Here is an 11,535-nt window from a genome sequence, read left to right on the forward strand (position 1 = left end):
GCAATTGTTAAGAAGAGTGTAACATACTAGTGAGTCATTATAGTGTATATTATAACCTTAACTGAACTGTCTTCTCCAACCACACTATAACAGATGGTATTGTTTATTTTCAGTTTTCATTACAAAATACTTTTTTTTTTTTTTTTGTACTGTAGTTAAGCTGTATCATTGACTTTCACACTGACTCCTGTCCAACTGGGTTTTAAAAGCCTAGTCTGGGTTCTGAATCAGTCTTTTCCCGGCACAATTAATCACAGGAAATTCAATCTGCTTTTAGTAAGCTTGAAAACATCCGCAAACAATCAGTGGGTATCCTACTACTCTCTCGTGTGGAATACGTCACAATCTTTCAGAAGAATGAGGGAGGTCAAGGAAACATTTCCAAAGAAAAAGAAATAGAAGAGGAATTCCAGCTGTAGACTCCCAAGAGACACTGTCTGCAACTCACTTTTATCCAGCAGTTTTATCAGCCAGTCATGTTATAACCAAGCAGCCACATACCCCCTTCCCCCATACCCAATACTTTTAGTATGTTTCATATTTGTGCTACTGTGACACTAATCGTATATTACTCACAGTAATGTGCATGATTTGTCATAAACCCGTTCCTGTTTTAACAATGCTCCCCCTCCCCCCTCTCCACAAGTCTGTCCTCTTTGTATGCATGAATGGAGCGCCCCCTTGTGGAATAAATGAGTCCCGTCCCATCCCCCCCATCTACTGTAAGCCCCTGGCAATCAGAACATGTTCCACTAACACAAGGCGAGCATTGTGCTAGTATGTACGGGGTGTTTTAAATAAAGGTCATTAGATCAGTCACATTCAATGGCATACAAATAACACTTCATAAAGCTGATGGAGACCCTTTGCCTCACAGCTGTCATCTGGTGTTAGTATGCATTCCTTGGAGATCAGCACCTTCCTAAGGCTACAAGGAAAGGCCACGCAATGAGCAGACACAATTGTACTTTTGTACGATTTTGTAAGTCTCTAATTGTGGACATTTCGTGTAAATGTCTTATGACATTTTTGCGCAAGCCTATGTTGATTCAGTCCTTGTGTTGCCCAATCACAGAGTCTTTGAATGCTTACTCAGCAGCGCTGAATCTGTTTTAGTTGCAGATGTGTCAAAAGACAGCCAGTTCTGGAGAACTGCAAACAATGAAAGACTCTACTGAAAGGTTGCGTTTGCCTTCAGATATATATACGTATATATATATTCAAAAAAACAGAAGTGCAAGTTTTCAATTATTTATTTATCATTTTAAAAACTGTAGAGGACAATCAAAATATAAATACATTTCTCCCAGACACAACACAGGCTGTCCAAAGCACCAGACACCAACACACACACACACAAACCAACACACACACAGAAAGGTCAAGCAGTCAGGAACAACCCCACACAAACAGGTCACCCACCCACACCAACACAAACGCCTGCCTAGTCTACCCATCACACACCCATACATGTACACACACACACACACACACACACACACACACACACACACGCACGCGCACACACACAAACAGCTCCTGATTTGTTGTGAAAGTGCCAATACAATAAAACAATTCACATCTGGCACCTTCTGCGCTCCTCTGTGAGTGTATTTAACCCAACGACCCAACTTATTCCCATTTTAGTGACTTCATCTCCAGTTTAGATGGTAGGCTGAGCTTTAGACGAATTCTGTCCCATTGGAATTATACCTTCATAGAAGTTCAGCTGTAAAATGAGATGTCTACCATTAGGGCCTGGAGTACCCACGTTTTCTGATTCTGTAAACAGGCAACATCTCCATGTAATGGGAAAAAACACTGATGCATGATATTATAATGTGTTTTGTGAAATAATTTCTGACACCTTCTTGGGGGAAAAAACTATTCATTGTTTAAAGAAAGAAAAAGTAGATTCCAATTGATATGTGTTAAGTACTGTGTTTGATAAAGCCAGAGATGAATCCTCTTTGGCCAAGCAAGTCTTATCTCTCTCTCAAACTGGGATGGGATTTTTCAAAAGCAGTACTGCATGGTTGAGTGTTGAGGACTAGAGCTCATCTACCACAAGCTGAGAATCAGTCTGTGGACCCCTTCCCTTGACAGACAGAACTTGCTGCAACCAGTTGCTGCATCAGTTTTAATAACAGTTCTGGCTACGATGCCTTCCCCAACTCGATCTTCTTCTGGATGGCTTTTGCTGAGTGGTATATTAATGAATCTATGAGTCCAGCCACTGGGGTGAAAGAAAAAAAATCATCGAATTAATGAAAAAAAAAACCAATGCTGACATAATGTTAAAATGACACTCACAACAAGACAACGTCTAGTGGGTGGATATTTACATATATATTGTTTAGAAAGTCAATATAGGTCAAGAATAGGCCTATGCCTATACCTATACCACAAAATGTGTTTTCTTACCCTTCATGTATTTGCGTACAAAACAGTCCTGATCTGGCAAACTACTCCGAAATGTAAACCAGAAAATACTATAATAAACCCACCTGTGAACACACCACCGATGATTGCACAAACTCCCGTCAAGAAATGAGTGAAAGACCTGAGAAGAGGCACATAACAAAATGATAGTACATTTCACCCTCCCAAAACAAATACAAATAAGAGTGCTGCTGAGAGTATCTGCTACATACCGTTGTTTTTCAGTGAATTTGACCATCATAGGAGAGAGTTCATAGAGCACAAACACTCCTGGGAGTCCCTGATCTCCAATCAGGCCATTGGCCACTTTCTCATGACGAGTCACTGAAAATTGGTTTGTTTTCACCACCTGATCAACACAAATGAACGCATCAACATTTAAACACAAATGCTGTATTTAATCTATAAAGAAACAAGCAGACAATTGTAAAACAATTAAAAACACCACTTAGGGCTCTATAAGGCTCTATATTAGACTAGTATTCTTTTAGTAATTGTTCAATTACCTCTCCATCCCCTTTGACGTAGATAGTTGGCACTATTTTCACAAAATACTGGTACATCATAGACGCTGGAATAATTATAATAAAGGTTAGATTTGTTGGCTGAAAGTACACATTTTAATAGCTGTGATATCATCAGGGAATGTACAGACATTTTTAGAGAAAGATGACAGGGGGCGCTACTTAATTTTTGTGCGCCTTATTTTCCTCCCTTTCACGAAGACATTTCCGCCCAAGTAATGGAGTCAGGATAGAACGACGCTTTTTTATCTGAAGAGTGCTTGGAAATACATCAAGCTAATTTTCTCCTGTTGAATTGAAGGATCTTAATAGCCTTTCAGACAAGGTAATATTGCCCGAAAGTACTGACAACGTTATTAGTTGTACTTGAAGAAAATACGCGGAATCTAACGCTGACTGTTTGCCTACGCTAACTAATTATTAGCAAACTTGTGTTTTCAAGGCCAGAGATAGGTTACATGATAGTAGAGCTTGCTCATGTTAGCTTGCTAGATAGTTAGCATTACACGGATTGTTATCTGTTGAAAGAATTGGGCTTCGAATAAAGGGAAACGCGTGTAGCAGTAGTCAACCAGCAATAATATCCAAAACTGTACATCATGATAAAATGTCGCTCGCTTTCATGATTGCATGTGTGAACCTTGAATCATTAGCCACATGCTAGCATAACTGGATAGTCATCAAGCAGGTTTATAACAAACGTACCCTCTCAGGCACAGATGTAATACAACTAGGTTTGATGACCGTCATATGGAAAATTATGTTTCTAGATGCCGGTCGCCGTAGGACCTTACGGACAAGCTGGACAAGCTCAACCAGGCTGCTTTGACAGGGTGAAGATGGGGTTTATGATGGGATTCGCTGTTGGAATGGCAGCGGGTGCCATGTTTGGAACCTTTTCCTGTTTGAGGTAGGTGTTAAGTCATTAAGGACACTTCCCCTTCCCTTTGAAGAACGTGTTGGCAAATATTAAATTTACATTCCATGTTTTTTTTTTTTTTTTTTAAATGACTACTGATTACATACGCGAAGTACTCACTGGTATCGAGGTCGCAATGAATTACTTTGGGGCATGGGAGGAATCAGAACAACTTTGATCAACTAAGACCATTGTACAAGTACAGGCCCCACTGACTGACGTTGTTTTCTTTGATCTCCAGGATTGGGATGAGAGGAAGAGAACTGATGGGGGGAGTTGGAAAGACTATGATGCAGAGCGGCGGCACATTTGGCACATTCATGTCCATTGGAATGGGTATCCGCTGCTAGAGACCACCCTGACATCATGCAAGACTCTTAAAAATATTTTTTTTCAATGCCAATCAGATAGTAAAAACAAAGATGCTGGATGAAAACGGATTGAATAAAGACTGTGATTTAAAACACCTATGGCTTTAAGCAAGAATGACTTGGGCTTGGTCTTCATCACAAGAGAGGAAGACTGGGCATTCTGTCTGTCTCAAAGTCTACGCTGCAACTCACTGCCTGAGCCTCTTCCTGATTGGAATGAGCTGAGAAACATAGACCACATAGACAGTAGCCTAGACTGTGAGACACACAAAGTGGCGTATGGGATTGCAGTAACTCACCTTGTGGTGCTGCAACGTAAGTTTCGTCCAGTGGGTTGACAATACCAGGGTAGTCTTTGCCAAATGAGAGGTGTTTGATGACGTGCGTCATATTTATCTGTGAACCAGAGGGGGCAACCAGAGTTGAGTCAATCGGTCCAGTGGTTCAACAAGGCCAACACACACATTACAGAGCAAACCTGTATACTTACATTATCTAGTCCAAAACTCTGCAGATCATGAACTGGAAAATAATAAAGGAAAAATTATTAATACAGCTGACTTTTTGACATTTGTTCCAAGTGGTTAGTGTGTTGCTGTTTGAGATTCCATGAGAGCCGTTTCAATCACAGAGTGAGAACAAAAGCGGAATATGTCAATTCTGAGAGGACCCTAAAACCTAGATATAGATTATTAGAAGTGTGCATTATAAGCTTAGTCACAGCAGTAGCAACACCCACAGAGAAATAGAGCAGAAGTTAGGAGAAATTAAAACCAGTGGAGTAACAGGGTAATACTAATAGTAGTCTCTCTCTCTCTCTAGTCACATGACTACAGATCATCATTTAGTGCTCTTTCTGAAATTGGGGAAGGTTCGTCAAATAGGAACAAAAACTACAAAATTGATTAACTTACTTTCCACAGCGTGCACTGCAGAAAGAAGAGAAAAAGAGTCACCACATGATTTGGAACACAGGGAGGAACGGAGAGAGAATGAAGGAAAAAGTCTGGTCCAACCGGACAGTTTGTGAAGGCTGGCCCTTTACTGGCAGTATAAGGACTAAAATGAACTTGATCGTTTACCCCAATTTCGCATTAAAGCGGCTCATTGTCTCTTTTTTCTGTAGTCATAAGGCCTGGGCTTACATATGGCAGAGTCTAGGCAAGCATCTTGCTTCAAACATACATCGCCCTTCTGGAATCACTTCTTAGAAGGTTAACAAAAAAACAGATACAGCTAAGACTAAGGTTAAGTAATCGAGTGGATGTTAACAGCATACCCTCAACAGAGTCATGTGGCTAGACTCGTTCAGAAAGAGATGCATACAGAGCAATTAGAGATGCCTGATCCACTTTGGGGAAATTTTTGATTAACTTCTTATTAGATAATGCTCTAAAGCAAACTTGCAACATGCAAAGAAAAGGATCCCCTCTTGTAGTGGTGTGTTAGTAGGTTTCTATGAGTCATTGTGACTTGAAGCGTTAATTTTGCGTGCCACATAGATTGCTCAGACGTTACATGGTCATTCATTAACCCACATATGTCCAGTATCACCCAACACTTTAGAATGTAGCCCATATTACAATTGCTTGTATTTTTTAAAAACTTTTAACAAGATATCTGTACATGACTCTGGGGGGGTTGTGGGTTGATGAACACACCATAAGAGAGAAACCAAAGAGAGGCACAGACAGGGATAGAAACATGCACTGGAACGGCCATTTACAGATTCACAACTACCACGTGGAAGTCACTCTGGACAGAAATCACGAGATGTAGCGCATTCTTCTCATACAGTACCAGTCAAAAGTTTGAGAAGTGTTTTCTTTACTTTTAATCTTTTCTACATTGTAGATTAATACGGCAGACATTTAAACTACGTAAGAACACATATGGAATGATTTACTGAATAAAAAAAGTAGTAGAAATGTAGAAAATATAAAAGTAAAGAAAAAACTTCTCAAAAAATGAGAAGGTGTGTCCAAACTTTTGACTGGTACTGTATGTGCACCGTGTACAGAATAGATATGTTCTTACCCCCCCCCACACACACACACCCCTATTGTCTTTGTACAATAAAGTATGTTGCCCATCTGGTCTAACGCTTTAGTAATAAACATGTCAGTTAAGGCGGTAGACCTAGGCTGTAGCATTAGCAAATGGTCTACTTACCAGTCATATTAGACCTTGGCTGTAGCATTATCAAATGCTCTATTTACCAGTCATATTAGACCTAGGCTGTAGCATTATCAAATGCTCTATTTACCAGTCATATTAGACCTAGGCTGTAGCATTATCAAATGGTCTATTTACCAGTCACTCTCTGATCACTGTAATTATATCCAACACTGTATGATAGCTGATGTTAACAGAATGATTTACAGACTTATCGGACCAGAAAGGACATTTGATGTATAGGAAGATTTGCTCATTACAACACAGCTCCTCTTACCATGGACATGTGACTGCTGAAAGCTTTTGCCCGGTGCAAAATGGAAATTTCCAGCCACCTTTGTGAGAACAAGATGAAATATTTGGTCATCAGAAAAAAGTCAATTCCTAACACAATTTACCAGAAAGATATTAAACCGATTACTGCCTTTATGTCTCTTGAAAGGTACAATCCATGATTCCTATCCAATGCATTTTATGATGTTTTCTAAATAATGCTCAGGAGGACCCCATGGGGATGATAGACATCTGTCACTCACCCAACTTCAGCATTCCAGGAGATTTAAACCTTTCCACTCCCTACATCACACGCTCTGGCGTGGCAAAGCATCCCATCTCCTTCCCTTTCTCCTCCATTTTTATAGTAGCTCTAAGCTCACATTACTCCTTGTCTTTATTGTTCACGCTGTGTCTGCTATAGGCATCCTGGGACCATGACTAGCTCCCAAGCCAAACATGCTTATTATCAGCACTCTAAATCAAGCATCCCAAAAGGCGAACTAGTGCATTTCCAAATTCAGCTCATTGCTCCTCATTGTCCTCTAGCTATTGGTGTGTGTCAATTAACTCGGTCCCAGCTCTATAAATGGAAAACAAAGTGGCTCGAACAGAGCCATTTACCATTACAGCCAATCAACACAATGTTTCAGGAGCCCGGAAGGAGAGGATGTAATTTGATTGGCCACTGAGCACACATATAAACAATTGCTGTCTTCACCTTTAACTATTCTTCTCAGTGTCATGAAGTGAGACAGAACCTATCCTTAACACCATTGTCTGCTGCAACTGTCTATACTGGTTTGGTGGGTTGAACATTGGTGATTAGCCTACCTTGTTGACTTCAAGGAATCCAAACACCTGGCAGCCCTCATTCTTCTGCTCCTGCATTCTCTGACTGAAACCCTCTCTCTTGCACTGCACAATGGTGTCCGGGGTCTTGAAAGCCCAGCCTCTCCGTCGGTACGCCTCTCGCACATCATCACAAGAGTTACAACATCTGCAACAAACAACATCTGTGAGTTCAAGTGAGTACATTTCTCAGGTCCTCAAATCCCACCAATGGAAACCATAGTCCATGGGCCAGACCACATATTGGTACCATCTGAGGGGGCAGAACTTTACCTATACTAAGTTGTTTGTAGGACTGATACAAGTCTTTTAATATATGATAACCCTTGCACAAAAGCAGCTTTTCATATTTTTGGCCTATATTACCGTTTTCACTGACTGGAGCATAAGCCCTGCACTACTGATGCTACCAATCTACAATGGGCAGTGCGTGGGCCTCCAACCACTCCAAGCGTCGATTCAATATTTAGGACAGGACACGGTCACCTACTTGCCAACAATCAATGCTGCCGCTACTGAGTTGGCTTCGGTGCACAAAGTGCTAAACCGGACCCTCAGCATCAAGGAATCTCTGCAGTTGAACAGCATTTTCTGTGTGTTTGACCATGCACTCTCCCCCAAGGCTGCAGAGATAGTGTGGAAGCATGAGAAGTTCAAAACATCATCATCAGGATGGGGGTATTTCACACAATCTGCAATCTGCTCTCATTTCTGGGAAAACAATTCCGGGATGCAGGTCTGAGGGATCTCTGTTTGGAGTCAGGTGTGATTGCTGAAGGGTTGGTAACAGGTGTGATGGAAAGACGGAAGTACAACCGTGCAGTCAGACTCCACAAGCTTGTCTATGAAGCAATAATGAGGCTTGCCTGGAAAGCCTTCCTTCCATGGCTAGAAGCCAAGTATCCCTAAGTGGTTCACCACCTGGAAGAAGCCCTTGAGAGTATTTGCAACTTCCACAATGATGTGTCCCAGGAAGAAGCTGACATTTGCATGCTGTAACATGCACTCTATGCAGCAAAGTCTGGCTACAAAGCAGTTGTCATCACTCCTAAGGACACAGATGTGTTGGTCCTTTGCTTAGGATTCAACAAGAACATTCCATGTCCTATCTATCAGAAATGTGGAACCCAAGATAGGACCAGGTTCTTGGACATAACGAAGCTAGGCCAATCGCTAGGAAGTGGTGTCTAATGCCCTGCTTGGCATGCATGCCTTCACTGGTTGTGACACCGTTAGTGCCTTTGTAGGCCGTGGGAAGATAGGTACCTTGAAGCTTCTGAAGTCTGACAAGGCCTACCAAGAGGCCTTCAGTGAGCTTGGACGTTCTTGAGATGTGTCAGATGAGCTTTTTGAGAAGCTGCAAGAGATATCATGGCGTATGTATGTGTATTCTACCCGCACAACAGACGTAAACACCCTTCGTCACCAGTGCCGAGGTTGATACCATACAAACTGAGGGACTACTATTTAGTTAAATTTAACTTAATATTGTATTTGAAGATAGAACCACTAAATATTATAAATATATATGCAAAATATATCCTTATAAAATTGACAATTTTAACAGTTCCAGTACATGGTATAATAGTATAATGGTATAATGGAGAATTCAACTTTCCGCTTTAGACCGATATGGGTCTCTCTGTTCAAGAGGTGAGAACCACTAATAAGCTGCCACTCTGAAAGGGTTATCACATCAAAACATAATCTAGGAATGTATCTAGGGAGTCATGCCACATCCAGAAGTTCTCTGATGACTCTGCTGTCGTGGGATATATCAGGGATGGACAGGAGGGTGAGTACAGGAGCCTGGTGGACAACTTTGTGCAGTGGTGCAGGCACAACCACCTGCAGCTGAACACCTCTAAGACCAAGGAGATGGTGGTGGACTTTAGGAGGTCTCAGCCTCCTCTGCTACCAGTCTCCATTGAGGGGGTCAGTGTGGAGGTGGTCAACACTTACAAATACCTAGGAGTGCATCTGGACAATAAACTTGACTGGTCAGCCAACATAGATGCACTATACAAGAAGGGTCAGAGTCGGCTCTACTTCCTGAGGAGGTTGAGGTCCTTCAATGTCTGCAACAAACTTCTGCGCATGTTCTACCAGTCTGTCGTTGCCAGCGTTCTCTTTTATGCTGTGGTGTGCTGGGGAGGCAGCATAAAGAAGAGGGATGCGGGGCGACTAGACAGGCTGGTGAGGAAGGCGGGAGCTGTTGTGGGCACCGAACTGGACTGCCTCACAACGGTGGCGGAGAGAAGGACCCTGAGTAGGTTGCTGTCTATCTTGGACAATGTCCACCACCCACTACACAGTACCCTCGACAGACAGAAGAGCATATTCAGTGGCAGACTCCTGTCGCTGTCATGCTCATCGGACAGGCTGAGGAAGTCCTTTGTCCCCATCCAGCTGCATAACACCACGCAGAAGGGGAGGGAGATGGACTTCTCTGCATGAGTCTACCTCAGTCTGCCCTTCTCTTCTCATCTCTTCAATTAATTACCATCCCACTGCCCATCCATCCCTCTACTGGCTATACTAGCCCCTTGCACAGACAGATGTCTGAGGAGAGGGAGACTCACTTTAGATCATCAGTCTCAGCTCCGTAGCAGCTCTCACAGCGGCCGGGGTCCAATTTACTTGGGTCAAACACCTCCGCTTCACCCTCCGCTTCTTGACCTAAATCTAAAGGTACAAAATATGTCAGTGTACAGATGATGAAGAGAACTAAGCGTATGACATTAGTAACATCTAACTAACGACGTCAGGGCTGTGATTTGGCAGTTACCGTGTTTATCTGCCTCAGTAGTGACAGGATTGCCATCCTTGTCAAGCCTTTGTTTAAACAGGTTGTGCTCTACATCCAATTGCTGCTCTCCAGCGACATCCATAGCATCAATACTGAGATCTGTGGGAGAAAACAGGTATTGGCACAAAGTTGGGAAAACCTTTACATGTTATTTCAAGATACCAGTGCTGCGTGACGAGGCCGGGTAAACTTACATACACATGGCATATGGGGAAAGATGACATCTATGTTAATTTGTAGCTTATCACCTCGAGATGTGTCCACGAACAATTCTGGATGTACCTTAAATTCCCAACAAAGACGAAAATGCTCTTGTTAATAAATGAATGGAGCGATCAGGCTCCTGTGCAGTTATGCGTTTCATTGTTGTGATTAGTTGAACTGTTACTAACCTCTTTAGTTAGGTAGTACTGCAACTCGGAAAAGAACAGGATCAGCATTATCAGACCACTTATAATGGTCACTATTGATAAAAAAGGGAAGGGAAGATGAATGAAACTATAAAGCCCTGCCTAAAATACACACTGACATACGTTTGTAACATCAATAGCTGTAGTCCACAATACATTTAGTGCCAGTATCGCAAGAATAGCTAACCTAGCCGTCTACTCCAGACCAATACAAACTGACTAACGCCACTGTGCTACTATACAAGCTCACTCAGACATTCCCTTTAACTGTGGATAAAACAACACATTTCGTTTAAGACTTACCTGTAGCCCCACCGCATGTTTTAATCCTAAAATCCTCAAGAGTTTTCGGATACGCGTCAAATTGTTTCAGTTTATTAAGTGCATCCATCTCACACCGCCCGCAAAAATTCCCGTCACACAAGTTCCCGCATCAGATCCACTTCCGGTCCACAGGTTCGACTGACATCCAATCAGAATTCACCGCGTATGCAGACTGCGCACAGACAGCATCGGAAATAAAAAATTGAGACAGTATGCCAAATTCAATGCCTTAACAATCACCGAGATCAATGCAATCAATCAAGTAGCCTTTTTAGTTTTTGTAGTTACAGGTTTATCTAAACTTATGCTTGACATGTATGTTTTCTGTACGACGTAACTGTACGTTCTCGGTAGAAAAAAGTTTGAGTGCTAGTCATTTTGGGCTCCTACAAGCCTGCCATACAAGAATTTTTAGTGGTTCAGCTTTTGACTTTCT

The 11,535-nt window shown here is 42.0% G+C and overlaps 2 protein-coding genes across 2 annotated transcripts; one reads left to right on the plus strand and one right to left on the minus strand.

The window, feature by feature from the left end:
- Nucleotides 1-1,480: 1,480 nt before the first annotated feature.
- On the minus strand, nucleotides 1,481-11,184 carry ergic3 (ERGIC and golgi 3). Its single transcript, XM_080846543.1, has 13 exons — nucleotides 11,079-11,184; nucleotides 10,758-10,828; nucleotides 10,560-10,647; nucleotides 10,345-10,464; nucleotides 10,139-10,241; nucleotides 7,539-7,704; nucleotides 6,709-6,766; nucleotides 4,747-4,778; nucleotides 4,556-4,652; nucleotides 2,949-3,013; nucleotides 2,655-2,791; nucleotides 2,508-2,563; nucleotides 1,481-2,236 (listed from the first exon to the last, which is right to left on the minus strand). Exons 1-13 carry the CDS (start codon nucleotides 11,164-11,166, stop codon nucleotides 2,157-2,159), a joined length of 1,161 nt encoding a protein of 386 aa, XP_080702669.1. The 5' UTR covers nucleotides 11,167-11,184; the 3' UTR covers nucleotides 1,481-2,156.
- Nucleotides 3,163-4,351, plus strand: romo1 (reactive oxygen species modulator 1). Its single transcript, XM_080846544.1, has 3 exons — nucleotides 3,163-3,291; nucleotides 3,737-3,876; nucleotides 4,127-4,351. Exons 2-3 carry the CDS (start codon nucleotides 3,737-3,739, stop codon nucleotides 4,233-4,235), a joined length of 249 nt encoding a protein of 82 aa, XP_080702670.1. The 5' UTR covers nucleotides 3,163-3,291; the 3' UTR covers nucleotides 4,236-4,351.
- Nucleotides 11,185-11,535: the final 351 nt, after the last annotated feature.

The sequence above is a fragment of the Sprattus sprattus genome, assembly GCF_963457725.1.
Source record: "Sprattus sprattus genome assembly, chromosome: 10".
Classification (NCBI taxonomy): Eukaryota; Metazoa; Chordata; class Actinopteri; order Clupeiformes; family Clupeidae; genus Sprattus; species Sprattus sprattus.